Source organism: Alligator sinensis, unplaced genomic scaffold (assembly GCF_000455745.1).
Source record: "Alligator sinensis unplaced genomic scaffold, ASM45574v1 scaffold502_1, whole genome shotgun sequence".
NCBI classification, from domain to species: Eukaryota; Metazoa; Chordata; order Crocodylia; family Alligatoridae; genus Alligator; species Alligator sinensis.
Window position 1 is genome coordinate 4,120,391 of NW_005841896.1, and position 15,122 is coordinate 4,135,512.

A 15,122-nucleotide genomic window follows, 5' to 3' on the forward strand; every position below is an offset into this window, starting at 1 on the left:
TTTGCATGTGGTCAAGTCAGTAATAGAACTCAGCTGGCCAGAAAAGCTGAAATGCTACTGGCTTCAGTTCAAGCAGATATATACTTAAATTTAACCAGGGAAAATTTTACTCATCTAGTAAAGGTTTGGTTTGGTGTAGATCCATTTGGCTCATTCACTTACAAAATTACTTTTTCACATTAAAGTAGTCAATAGTATATTCTCACTACCGTAAATGTCTGGTGTTTGGTATCCACTATACTATGGCAACTTTGCTTAAACATTTTGCCTCTGCCTTCCAGTTGTGCCTGTATCTCCTTCCTAGATACTCAGCATATGTGGTAAATTCCACTGACTGCTCTGAAGCACAGCACTGGATTATGAGAGGTAAAATATTAGGCTAATATGTATCCAGAGTTAAGTAAAGTGAATGCTTTGCTAAACAAATGCTGGTTCTGTCCATAATAGGATAGTTTTTATTTATTAGCACTCTCAACCTAGCAAAAAAATGTCATGAAAATTTATCAGCCCAGGCAGAAATATCTACTTGCCCGCACTTTAACACAATGATTGATGATAATGAAAAAACGAGTGATATTTTACTCACCCGTCAAAAAAAAAAATCTCACCCCAAGTGAGTAGAATCTTCTCAGGCTGATGCAAAAGGATGGGGAGGATGTTATTAGCAAAAAATCCATTTTGCCTGTGTAAAATGGTGTATTTTAATAAATTTGCAGCATTATCTGTTCCAATCAAGAGCACATCCCCATACTTTCCACAAACCATGAGCTTTGTGTTTAAAGCAAGTTGTTTCCCAACCTGTTTTGGCCTCAAAAAATCCAAAACAACCACAGGAAAACACAGCAATAAAACAAGCTGGTACCACCCAAAGGTACCAGCTGCACCACAAAGTGGAGGGGTACATCCTGTTCACTTTGAGCCGCTGCCAAATGCCACATTGTAGCTGTCTGATTCCAAGGAAGTGAGAATAAGCAAGCACAAGCATTCAGCAATGGTGCAAAACCAACAAGGAAAAGCCCAGTTTTCAGCAACTGTGAGAACGTAACAAGAGGCAAATCAATCTGCAGCAACACAGTTTTTTTTCCTGGAGTCCCTGATTTACATGTTTATGTGATGCTTTTTCCAAAGTTGTGGAAAAGGTACAGCAAGGGAACTGGAAAATAATTCAATGGGCTACAGTCTTCAACATCCTCACACTGTAAGCAAGCACCATCTTTCTAATGCATGTTCTACATACAGCATATGAGTTGAAACAAGTTATAAAATATTTAAGCACATCAGATTAAAAGCTGAAATCCATAAAATACTAAATTTTAGCAATAACTTTTAGTGCTGCCTACAGAAATAAAGGGAAATGCTTGGCATTCTTGTAACCAAGAAGCAAACACCAGTTCTTCCATTCTCCATGCTGATAATGTACCACTAAAAAAGAGCATATCATTTGAGAATGAACTTTTTATGTAGTTGGACTTCTTACAGTTAAAATACACACATGGATCACAACGCTCCATTAATTATACTGCCATTTTCTAAATCTAGTTCCACCCCCCCATCAAAAATACCTTAACTTGAGTTACAGGGCTGGTCCCTCTCTTTTCATTTTTCATCCCAGTAGGTGACAGTGTCCCTGTTGTGTTTGGTGGCTGTGGAGTAGTTGGCATCTTGGCTCCAGGAGAAACCTGCATGCTGGCCAGCTGAGCTGCATAGAGTTGCTGCAAGACAAGACAAAGATATAAGATATTCCTTACAATGCTGCTAAGCAAGAGAAGTTGTAGAAGTACATAACTCTTTATTGCCTCACTGCGGTTTTCCTTGATAGAATTAGACATTTGGAGTGGGGGTGAGGATTCCAGCACTTTCTTGTTTTAGCCTTTCCAGGTCATTACTTTTAAAAAAAGCCAAGCAGTATCACAAAGTTCTCACATCAGGCAAGAAACTTTTTTTAATTTCATTGGCAAATAAAATAGGTTTCCCTCCCGCATTCCCACTGACAACAATCATCCTGGTAAAGGGAAAGTGAATGGATAGTGTGCCCATGCTAAATAATCTCACCAGTTTTGTAAGGCTGCTTGTAAGAGAAAAAAAAGCAGCACCCACTGAAAATTTTTAGATCTTTACATTGCTACATAGAAGCTCTCCACCAACAGTAGAACCTGTACTAGGAATTTAAACTGGATTAATTTGCTACTGAAATTCAACGCCAGGTTTTCTCTTGATACTGGTGATGAACAGAGGAGGCAGTTGGGTATATCTCCATCACAGTGCACAGGGATTGACATCTCAAGCTCCCATTAACACTAATGAGAAATAGAGGTATAAATTCCACATAAAAAAATGAAACCACAAATTTCAAAAACCACAGTCTCAAAACTTATGCACAACTTCTTCCACTACTCAGAAGTTTAATACAAACATGATAAAAATGGACATCCAAGTCAGATGTTCCTAACACTAGAAAGTGTTTACAGAACAAAAACAAATCAGTTTAATTTCCTTCTAATGACCAACTTTAAACCCTCACCTTGAATTAGCAGTAGCAATAATTCTTCTACCATAAACAGGGACGATCCTAATCCCTCTTCCCTGCATAAATCTATATAAACTTTGCCTTATTAGTGAAAAAAAACAGGTGGTTTGTATGTAATTTTCAACATTACTATCATTCAGATGGACAAATAAAAAAAATTACAGTAATCAAAAGCAGACCTTTCAGCACATGTAATTAAATGAAAGCTTAATAAAGAATAATTTGCAAGAGCCAGATGTGCTTATGTCATAATTGTTGCTTTCTTTGGAACAATTTTTCTAATATAACAAGCCTCTGAAGAAATGAAAGTTACACAATACTGTGTGCTCAATGACTCAGTGGCTAGACAAATGCATACGGAAGGGTCAAAGTGAGAACTGTGGGTGCTTAATGAAAAATGGCACTTATTTTCTTTGTTTCACAAGTCTCCATTATGTGCCACCCTTTCTAAATGCCAGGCACTGTCTCCAAATGGACAGGAGATGAGCCTTCTAAAATCCACTGTGTTTAAATATTTAAGTTGAGGTACTTTATTTTTTTCCTTTGCTAGAGCTGTAATTTCCCAGCTTTCTGTTATGCACTGAATAATGAAAATGAAGTATTGTATACAGTAGTAAATGTTCTGCTCTACTGCTGGGATCTTATCAGCTCCCCTTGGCAATGGCATATAAACTAACATCATGTTCTTCAGGTCATCCTTTGTCAGTTTAATAAGCTACATTGCTCTGGGATAGGAAAAGGCAAATTTTGCAAACTTCTCAAAGCCTGCACATATCAGCTCAGGATAAATTAGATACCATCCAGTAGAACAGATGACAAAACAAACAAAATACATCTTTACGAGCAAACAGATTTTAAGAGGTGCCTAGAGTCCGCTACTTTACTTTGTCTACTGCATACAACAGCCTGCCCATACTGTGTGTAGCCTTCATAATTACAATGGCAGTACAGACAAAATGCTCCAAAACCAAAAGACTGTGTTTGGATTCTGCTTAAAGTAGCCCAGAAGTCAATATGTATATCATATATTGAAATTTTCAAGTCTCTGAAGGATATTTTCTCTGGTGGAGCACTGGCTTGAACAAAAAGAGTTTGGGGTATTTTCCACCTCCACTTGAGTCTGGGGGTGAAAAGGTTTGGTGAAAATTATTCTCCCCATCTTCATGGAATCTCTGTTACAGGGTGAAGGTAGCAAGTGATCAACAATATTTCACCACTTTTGATTTGTATTCCAGCAGGCAATCATGAGTAAAGCTAAACTTGTTGGATACTTAAAGCAGAAGTCTCTGCAGTAAGTATGCTTCTATCTTGATCCATGTTTCAAAGTCTGAGCTGTACTGCACAGCATTGAGTCTGATTTCCTGATGAGGACAAATAGTGGGTAATATATTGTTGAAGTGATGCATCTCCATGGACTCTGAGCACTGAACTATTACAGCTTTTCAGGGATCACAGAAGAATAGTAACAAAGACAGTTACTATGGGACACTGGGCATGTCTACACATGCATTTACTGTGCAGTAAGTGGTTTTTAGGCCAGTGTCTACACATGCAGCCATTAACGCTTTAAGGTGCTGTAACGCAGCTTGCTGGGTGACCGCATCAGCCTGCCCTGGTCAGCACCCTGGACAGCCCCGGGCCCAGCTCTAACCTTCTCCCCATTTTCCCGCCTCCCATCTGAGGAGAGTGGGCTGAAGCCCAGTGCGCCAGGCAGCACACGGTCACACTGGGCACAACACGAGTCAGGGATGAGCCACGCAGAGCCTCCAGGAGTGCATGCTGCCTCTCCCACAGTCATTGTCTTGGTGGAAGGGAAGCCTGGCACATGCCTGGAATGGAGGTAGGTGTTGCAGGGAAACCAGCACTGGGAGCTAGGAGCAAATGCAGCCCCAACCCTGCCTGGGCTGAGCCAAGCAGAGAAGCTCACTCCATGGGGCAGAGAAAACAGCACTGGGTGTTGCAGACAGATGATGCAGCCCCAACCCTGTCCACGCTGTGCTGCACCTTTCCCCTGCAGGAAGTTGTGCGGGGTGGTTCCTTGCTGCCAGAACCACAGCGCCAGTGTCTGCAGCAGCACGTGCCTCAGCACTTGGCTCTGGCCCACTCAACTCACATAGTGTTAAACTGACTAATGCAACATTAATTGTCTTACGTCACCTTAAGGGTGCAGGTGTAGACAAACCCAATGTTACTGCACAGTAGGGCATCTACACAACGTCTTACTGTGCAGTAACTAGTTGGGTGTAAATTTGATACCTGCATCAAGCAGGTATCAAATTTATGCCCAACTTGGTGTACGTCACCATAGCTGTTGTGCGGTATGGGCATGCACATGTAGACACTGCCTGTACTGCATAATATTTTTTAGGTTACTGCACAGTAACTGTGCATGTGTAAACATGCCCACTGTATGACTATCTGGGTAACTGCCTGAGTAGATAAATTAACGTTAAAAGTTGAAAAAGTTGTTTTTACATCTTAACACTATGTTGAGAATGTTATGGGTACTGCATGCAGGTGCCACCAAGAAAAAAAAATATTTCTAAATGCAGACAGAGTATAAAGAATAATCTGATGCTTATATAGATTTCATCATCTGACTTTGAAGTCACACATTTGGGATTCTTCCACCTGCTATTCCTATAAATTTGCTTGAAACATCAAAAAATATATATTAAACAGGTGAACAGCTTTGTTTATTCCCCGTTATGAAGTGAATTCTTTTGGAGGTGGGTGCAAAGTTTGCAAACATAAAAAATTATATTGGTGTTTTCAAAAATATAATTTGGGATGGAAATCTGTGTAGCTGTCTATAAATACTGCAAACTGCATTAATATTTGCAAACAAATTATCCAGAGGTGCAAATGCATGTTTTTGGAAACACAGCTGTTATATTTACCACTGAAAAATGTCCCTAATAGAACAATATATAGAAATATATAGAGACCCTAATAGAATGAAATCAGACAGTGATGTTTTACAGAGAGATTAAGGGGAAAAAATGTGAAGGGTAAATGAAAGTAGGCTGATAGATTTCTGGAGTGAAAGTTTCTATAGACATTTTTCAGTTGAAATGCAACTTGTTAGCTATTGACTAATGACTATAAAAATTTATTAACTTACCCCAAAATCATGAATTTTAAAATGTATTAGTCAGCCACCACAGTAACTAATGAGTCACAGCAATTCTTTTCAGTCCTGTTACTTATAAATTTAAAGCAGCTCTAAATATTACTGCATCCTTTTTACGTTAGCACATAAAATGATAGTTACTTATATCGTTGGAGTGCTAATGTTATAAAAGCAGTTTAAACACTGAGGCATCCTCTGTGTTCACTCTCTCTAATACTTCTCGAACCTAAATAGATGACCATCACCGATCCCCTTCAAAAACTGCTGACGGGGAAAAAGAAAGCGACCAACTACATACAGGGTGATCAAAAGCATCAAGTGCTGAAAACTCGGTTTATATGTCAAACTTACATTTTTTGTCTTAGAGTATGGCCATATATCATTTGTACACTCCACTATGAAACCACTGTGAAAACAGAGCACCTAGCAACAAACTTGCTCTGTATTTGGATTTGGAGCCAGGAATTTCAAATGCAGTTCAATACTCCTGAATCTATATTCAGATTAGAGGATAGAATTGTTTAAAATGTGCAAATGATTTGAGAGCCAAAGTCTTACTGAGCTCAACAGCACTTGTACTTCTCATCTTAAAACTGCTGAAATCCCACCATAAGGCACCCACCTTTGGGTACTTATTAGTCCAACACTATTTAAAAGGCAAACCTGACAAGAGAGATAATTGACATTTAAGTCCATCACAAACTGGGCCTGTAAAGTACCAATACAGTTTAGGAAATGGATAGACTTGACTGGGAAGGGCCTGTGCGCCACACAGTGGGGGCTGAATCTTGCCTTTGCCAAAAGAGCTCTTTTCAGTTTTGGCTATAACTTAAAAACTAGCACCCAGGGGGAAAAATGGAGACAGCGATAATAATACAGTTGTGATTATTCCCTGCTTTCTTAAGCAGAAATTGTTAACAGGCTTTGTATTTCTGTTTTCACTTCACCTGTGTTATGAAAAGCACCATGTACAACCTCAAGTTTCCTACAATAAATTAATGGGATAACAATACCGTGCCCTGCTGCCTTGTCTTTCATCCAATAATCTTAAAAGATTTTATAAGCATCAACTAGCTAAGCACAAATCCTTTGTATGACAACCAGGTAGAATCCATGGGTAACTATACCACTACCAAAATACAGTCAAGTCAGAGTCCACCCTGAAGTGCTTAAGTTTCACACCTTCCTCACAGACATCACTCCAACAGCATGCAGTAATAAGTAGCTATCTGCGCTCTCTCTTGTTAGTGTATACTCAGGCTCACCTGTGCTCTTTGCTGTTGCTCCCCATGTCTAACCTTGCACTGTACACTGCTAGATGATCTTGGGCAAATCACTGAGGCTTTTTGTGCCTCAGCTGCCTCTCCCTGTGAGAACAAAATAATGATACTTACCTCTCTCAGACCATAGGATCTGGGGCTAAGTGAATGGATGAATGTAAAGAGCTCTAATATTTAAAGACTGAGTGTGAGAAGTACAGGTTACATTGCTGTCATTGCATACAGGTGAAGAAAACAGAATGAACCAATGCTATTAAGTCATTGACAATTATTTGTATTTTCATGTGTAACCCAGGTGTACCAGAGTGTGTACTCCCCTCTTCAGTAGAAGGGGATGGTCAGTAGGGTGTATGTACTGGAGATGGAGGCTGCAGTTTGCTCACAGTTTCCCCTTCACCAGCATCTCTATAGAGAAAGACCAGAACACAATAGCATAACTATGTACATGGTTTATTCAAGGGCGGAATAAAAGGGAAAGGGATAGAATAACTGGATAGGTTATAACAGGGGTAGGCAACGTTTTTTGGCCAGAGTGCCAAAAAAACCACAATGTCTACCTTGGAAGGTGCTGGAGTGCCAACATGCCGGAGCCCTGAGAAGCTGTCTGTAGCCTCCCAGCTGCAGCTGGCCCATGGAGCCCAGTCTGCTTGCAGCCTCCCAGCTGCCTGCTGGGAGCAGCCTGGGCTCCATGGCCAGCAGCAGCTTCTTAGAGCCCAGGCTAGCAGTGGTGTGTCGAGCAAAATAACCTTGCATTCCATGCTTGGCACGCATGCCAGGGGTTGCTGACCCCTGGGTTATAAAGATAAATATGTACATATAATATATTCAAGTCATCAAATAACAGAACAGGTAAGTATAGCAGTCCCCAAGACCCACAAGAGAAACCTCCCCCATGGATCCCTAGAGGGTATGTCCCACAATCGACTGGTAAGCACCCCAAAATATAATTCACAACAAACAGTCAATAAACACTCCAAAATATGAGACACAGCAAGCAATTAATAAACACTCCAAAATATAAGACGCAGCAAGCAATTAATAACCACTCCAAAATATATGGCAATCCCAAATACCAACCTCCTCTAGAGGAGTCTCCCTTTCTCTAGCATAAATCCCCTCTGATGGGGCTATCCACTGTGTCCCTCCCCGGTGGGAAACCCCTAGCCCGAGAACTCACACTTCCTGGCGAGTAGGGGTCCAGAAAGGGTTCCCGGTATTTCGTCCCAGGTAGGCAAACGACTCCGTGCAGCACCATCTGCACTGGTGCCAGCCTTGTGCTGGGGTTGGAGTCCCAAGCTGCCTTGAGTGACTCCCAAGGTCCTGGTCCCTCTCGGACCCACCATGCAGTGATGCCTGCACTGGCTCGCCACGCTCTCTTGCAGCGAGGGGTTGGGGATGCAGCTACCTGCCACTCTCACCTGATGGTGGAGTCATCAGACTCTCCAGGGCAACTGGAAGCTCTTCCCCAGCTCTTCCTCAGCCCCAGCTTCTTCTTTCTTCTCCATCCCTCATCATCTCCTCCACATGCTGTGCACACAGCTCCTTATATACCCTTTTGGGGCTCTGCCCCAAGATTGAAGCCTGGCCAATCGGGGGAAGGTAGAGGGCAGTTTTCAATTAGGTCTGCTCCTTGCCTCATCCCAACGTAGGGGTGGGGTGAACTCCTCCCAAGGCTCCTCCCCTGCTGGTCTCTGATTGGTGGGTTTGCCCCACCAATTGGTTGGGAATTCTCTAAGCCCAAGGAACCGGGAGTAGATAGGCAAGCCCACCACACATGTCTTTGTTAATTAATGTATGTTTGCAAAGATATATTCTATTTTTACATGCATATGGAAGTATAATAATGATTAATCTAAGGGAATCCATTAATCTAAAAACTTTCTTAAAAGAGGAAACTAAATTTAACACTTTCAAAAAAAATTACAGGTAGAAGTCCAGATGCAGGGTGGGGGCTACCCAGTTTATTGCACCAAGTGCAGCATGTATGATTACTTGTCCCAGGGGCATGTATGATATGTGTGCACTAAGTGCCGGAACTCCTTGCTCTGAGAAAGCATGCACGTTCTCTCAGAGTTAGGGTGGTAGAACTGGAACAGCTACAGGAGGCAGAGAGGTTCAGGGACATTGTAGAGGAGTCCCATCTCCACTGTTGCAGTCCCATGCTGCTGAGGAGGATAAGAGCCTCAGGGATGGATTGTGTCAAGTTGGGAAAGAGGGAAACTATCCCTTAGATGGGACCCACCTTCCAGCTGATGTTACAGCATTCTCTTGCACTGAGGATACTCCTCCAAAGAAGGGAACCCCACAGGATAGAAGGAGACAGGTGGTGGTAGTGGATGGTTAGATTGTTAGGCACATAGCTGGGTTTGTGACATTGAAGAGGACTTCATGGTGACTTGCCTGCCAGGGGCAAAGACAGGGCCACATACAGGGCCAGGTAGACAGGCACAGCTCCAAAATCTTAATGTGTGGCCAAGATGATGGTAGGGAGGAAAGGTTTAGGTTTATTAAGAACTGAGGGACCTTTTGAAATAGGGGTAGCCTATATAGAAGCTATTGTCTCCACCTGAGTCAAAATGGTACCAAACTGCTGGCATGTAACATCAAAAAGGTAGTAGAAAGACTTTTAAACTAAAAACAGTGGGAAAGCTGACAAGTGTCGAACAGCACAGTTTGGATTGACATACTCTATAGAGATGAATCCATAAAAAAATGGGGATAAGAAACAGGGTAAAGAGTAGTATAAGCAACTATTTTTAATGAATAAATATTCACACAGAAGTAGCCAACCAGGAAACAATAAGAAATACATATGTTTTTATACTAATGCTAAAAGTCTAAGATCCAAGGTGGGGGACTTGAATTCTTAGCAGTAAATAATGTTATTGACATAATAGGTATCTTTGAAACACGACAGAATGAGGAAAAGCAGTGGAATGCTGTAATACCAGAATACAAATTATACCGGAATGACAGAGTAGGTCATACTGGTGGGGGAATGGCACCCTGCATCAAAGACGGCATCAATTCAAATAGGGTGGATTTTTCAACTGATAAAAGAAGTACCATAGAATCTTGTGGAGAGAAATCCTGGGTTTCAATAGAAAAAAGTACATCTATGGATATACTATCAACCTCCAGACCAGGATGACAGCAGTGAGCTAAAAATGCTAAGGGAGTTAAGAGAGGTTGCGTCAGAAGAAAGCACAGTAATAATATTGGATTTCAATTATCCACAAACAGACTGGGTCAATCTAACGTCAGGCTGGGATACAAAGATGAAATTTCTTGGTGTTATAAAAGACTGCTCCCGGGAACAGTTAGTCTTGGAATCAACAAGAGGAAAAGCCATTCTTGACTTAGTTCTAAGTAGTGCACAGGATTTGGTGCAAAGGGTAAGTGTTACTAAACTGCTCAGCAATAGTGACCACAATACAGTTGGGTTTGACAACCACACAGGAGGGAAGACATGAAAATCTACCATAGTAGCCTTTAAAAAGGGAGACTATACCAAAAGGAGGAAGCTAGTTAGACAGAAGTTAAAAGGGGTCCCTGAAGTGAGGAATTTGCAAGCAGTATGAGACCTGCTTAAGAACTCCAAAGTGGAAACACAAAGCATACCGCAAATCAAAATAAATAAATGGACCAAAAGAAAGCCAGAAGATCATAAATTGCTGAATTCCTAACTGTATATACAGCCTATCACTAAAAACATCCTCGGTACCAGGACTGGAGGGTTGGTAATGTGACTCCCATTTTAAAAAAGCTCTAAAGGGGACACAGGGCAGTACAGGCCAGTAAGCCTAATTTCTGTTCCTGGAAAACTAGTAAAAACAATAATTAAAAAAAAATTGTTCAGCACATGGATGAACATGACTTGCTGGGGAAGAATCAACGCAGCTTTGTTAAAAGGAAACATGCCTCACCAACCTACTAGAGTTTTGTGAGGGTGTCAATAAGCAGGTGGATCAGGGTGATCCAGTTGACATAGTATATTTGGACTTCCAAAAAGCCTTTGACAAATTCCTCCATCAGAGGCTCTCAACTGAATTAGACACTCACAGGATTAGAGGGAATATCCGCTCATAGATTAGAAATTGGATCCAGGATAGAAAGCAAAAAGTGAGTATATATGGCAGTTTTTAGGATGGAAACAAGTGTACATAGCAGGATGTTTCAAGGATCTGTGTTGGAACCAGTGCTGTTTAATATATTCATAAATGATCTGGACAAGGACAAGGTGGTGAGTAACAAGGTGACCAAATTTTCCAACTACACAAAATTATTCAGTGGTAAAGACAAAGGTGGACTATAAAAGGACTACAGAAGGATCTGGCACGATTGAGCAAGTGTGCAACTAAAAGGCTGGTGAAATTCACTGTTGATAAGTTTAAAGTGATGCACCAGCAAAAATAATCCAAACTATACCTACACTATTATGGGTTCTACATTAGTTGTTCCCACACAGGAAAGAGATCTGAGAGTCATTGTAGACAGCTGTCTAAAAACATCAGCTCACTGCTGGGCAGCTGTCAAAAAGGCAAACAAAATGTTATGGACTATTAAGAAGGTAACTGTAATAAAAATGGTAAGTGTCATTATGCCCTTTTATAAATCCATGGTGCATCCACACCTTAAATGCTGTGCCCAGTTCCAGTCCCCCACACCTCAAAAAGGATATAGAAGAACTAAAGACGGTACAGAGAAGAATAATAAGGATGATTAGTGGTATGTGGGGGGGAGAGGAGGGGCTTCCATATGAAGAGAGACTGAAGAGGTTAGGCCTATCCAGTTTAGAAAAGAGATACTTGAGGGGCAATATAACAGGGGTTTATAAAATACTAAATGGTGAAGAGAAAGTCGATAGGAATTTATTATTTATTCTGTCTCACAATACAAGCACTAGAAGTCACAAAATGAAACTAGTAGGTAGTATAACTAACAAAAGGAAGTTCTCTTTCGCACAGTGTGTAATTAATGTGTGGAACTCATTGCCACCAGATTTTGTGGAAGCTGAGAGTTTAGCCAGATTCAAAAAGGGATTGAACAAATCCTTGGAGGAAAAGGGTGTTAGTAGCTGTTGAGCATGGGAGTTAGGGATATAGCCTCTGAAACAGAACTTCCTAGACCTTTAATGCTGGAGGCTGCAAGTGAGAGATGAGCAGTGAGGAAAAACTCTGGTCACACCCAGTTCACTCTCCCTTTCAGCATCCACTCTCTGCCACTATATGAACAAAGGATGCTGGTCAAGATGGAACCAAGTTCTGACCTAGTAAATGGCAATTCTTTTGTTCCTAGGTTCTTATGTTAATGGCATTCTTGTCATAAGAAGTTTATCACTGAAAGGCTTCATAGGAAAAGTTCATTTCAAGGAAGCACCTGACTAAAGAGAAGGGGATCAACTGCTGTGTGTGGTATAGGATTTTTCTTTAGGCATAAGTTGTAGTGTGAAAATAGGCACAAGTATGATTCTGGGAGGAGATGATAAGAGCAATTATACTTGTATAAGGGTAAGGAGATGCATGGGTTAGAAACTTTAATTCTGAGGAGAAAGGGGAATTGGGTCAAAGTAATGATGCCATGATCCAAGCAATGAGCCTACCACAAAAGAAACCAAAGGAAGATGAGAAGCAGAGGCCAGAGGGAAAGCAGTTGCAGTAGTCAACTTAGGAGATGGTCCAAGCACAGATGAGGAGAGCCGTAATAGCCAGATAAAGGGGAAAGGATGGATTTGAAAAATGTTCCAAAGAGACCTAGCAGGATTTAGCTGGACACATGGGCAACTGGTGCCTCCTGAGTCTGGGGGGCCACCCACAGAAGGCAGTGGCAGCATTGACAGTGGGGACAGCACCGGTGAGCACCTGCAGATGCCACCAGCGGCACTGACGGCAGGGACGGAGCTGGTGAGCACACTCAGACGCCACCAGTGGTGTCGGTGGCAGGGACAGCCCTGTCGGGAGGGGGGGCACGTACCCCTCTGTGCCCCCCCTACCAGTTGCCTATGGCTGGATGTGAGGGGAAGAGAGTGAGAGGGATTCTAAAACCATTTAGGTTTTTATTGTCTCGTGAATCTTCTTATATGATATAAATGAAAATAAACATTGCTTCCTATGCATTTGCACAATATGTGTCTCCAAAGGTGTGAAAAGTATTTTTGGTTTAAAAAAAATAAAATAAGAAATTCTAAGCTTTCTGCTAACTTTAAAGGGCTCTTTTAATAAAAATGTAAATCCTATTTTATATCCGCAAGGAATGTGCTGCTAGAGTTAAAAACAATAAGCATACTGAGATTCAATTGAAGAACCTTATTTGTCAGAGTTCTAAATAAACTACGCAAAGCTGTAATATCTTATTTATAGAGATGAAAGTTCAGCTGCTGAGACAATGAGTAATTTGGTTTCTCAGGAAAAAAATCTGAAGGGGTGATTGCAAGTACAGTTGAAAATCTGCATTATGGCAGTTGATGTGGTTGTTTTTCTTATATTATATAGAACATTTAGCAGGTAGTATTGCAGAGCTATAACTAGTATTTTCCTTCAGGTTGTACATCATACATCCATCTAAATTCTCTAAGCACAAAAAAGGGCTTACAAATCCTATCATAAACAGCAGCTTCTTCATCTACTGTCAGTACACAGTTCAACAAAAAAAAAAAACCACCCCAAAAAACAAAACAAAAAAAACCTCTGATGCAACTGTTTTTCTCTATTTTTGTTAGGTGTCAAACAGACACAAAGCACAGAGTCCGTGTTAGAAGAAACAGGAAGGGAGAATAGTCTTGTGGCCAAATCATTAGCTTGTGACTCAGGGACTACAGGTTTAATTTCTACTGAACCCGCAGATTTCCTGGGTACCTTGCACAATTCACAGTAAGTTCAAGCTATCTAAGTGATTTAGGAGCCCAAGTCCCTTTTTCAAAAAATGACTTGGGTGCTTGGAACCTCACATCCCCTGAAGATAGATGCATGATCCCCATGTGTCTCAATCAAATAAGGACACTTTCCAAAAAAGAGGTTAACAACTGTTCCATGAGTTTTGTCCATCCATTCCCTGTAAGCTGTTTTGAGTCTGGCTGTTTCTCTAAGTATGTACAGTGCATAGCACAATGTTACTCTTCTCTCAGTTGAGACCTTTAAGTTCAACAGTAATAGTAATGACAAGGGAGGGTAGTTTGGCACCTTACAAACTAACTCATTCAGAGACACATGAGATTTTGCAGGCTACAGCAAACTTCATCAAAAGCTTTGAATTGCATCTAAAAAAGTAGGTATAGCCTACCAAAGCTCATGCCTCTGTGAAAAAAATCATCTATAAGGTACCACTCTGCTCTCTTCCTGTCTAACTTCTGACTAACATGGCTAATTACCTCTCTTTTAACAATGAGGTTACCTATGTAAGTAAATATTATTACACATCTACTTACTTGTTTGTTCAGAGAGATTTGCAACACAATGTTCCCTCCAATAAACTAAGATATAGACTGCTCAGAGTCAAAGAGCAGTTAAAGGGAAATGGTATCCAGACATACAAGGTAACCCAAGTAACTCATCAGCAGCCTAACCATGTGACAAACCCAGAGGCGACTCCAAAGCTGCTATGTTACTGCCTGTGGAGTCTGCCAAGGAACCAGATGCTGTCACTAGACAAATATCTCCCACAGCTCAGCATCTGTGACCTCTGACTGCTTTCCACAGAAAAGGAAGAGCAGGAGGAGTAAAGGTGCATGTGCAATTGTTTAAAACATAACTAATGGATGAAAAAAATCTTGGAAAAGGCAAAGCCTTTGCAAAAACAACATCTCATAAACAAAGGCCTAGGTTTTATTTTAAAAGTAAATGTTGTATTTTGTTTTATAGTGCCTTTGCACAGATGTTACCTGTTAGAACTGTATACATTGTAAATCTGCATGTTTATACTTTTTAATTGTATTTCAGCTAAGCCACAGCCAGATTCTTTAATGTTTTATTAGGATTTTCTTCTTAATTATAATAAATATTATGCTAACGATTTGCAAAATAGTTCATTTACACCCCTTGTAAGTTTTATGGGAACACAAATACTATGGACAAAATTGTCCTCTTTCTTGCACCTGTGTAACCACATCTAACTTCTAGGCTTCTTATATAAAAGTTATGAGACTTAAATGTAGCTCATATGCTTACTATATTCAGCAACCTTTAGT

At 40.8% G+C, this 15,122-nt stretch overlaps 1 protein-coding gene across 10 annotated transcripts in view; it reads right to left on the reverse strand.

Annotated features, from left to right (window-relative positions):
- Positions 1-15,122, reverse strand: part of SOX6 (SRY-box 6) — a 324,606-nt gene that overhangs the window by 108,692 nt on the left and 200,792 nt on the right. For all 10 annotated transcript variants that reach the window (XM_025197397.1, XM_014517206.2, XM_025197396.1 and 7 more), the window contains one exon: positions 1,563-1,712. In XM_025197397.1, the coding sequence (XP_025053182.1) occupies positions 1,563-1,712 (150 nt within the window). The remainder of the gene's footprint in view (positions 1-1,562; positions 1,713-15,122) is intronic.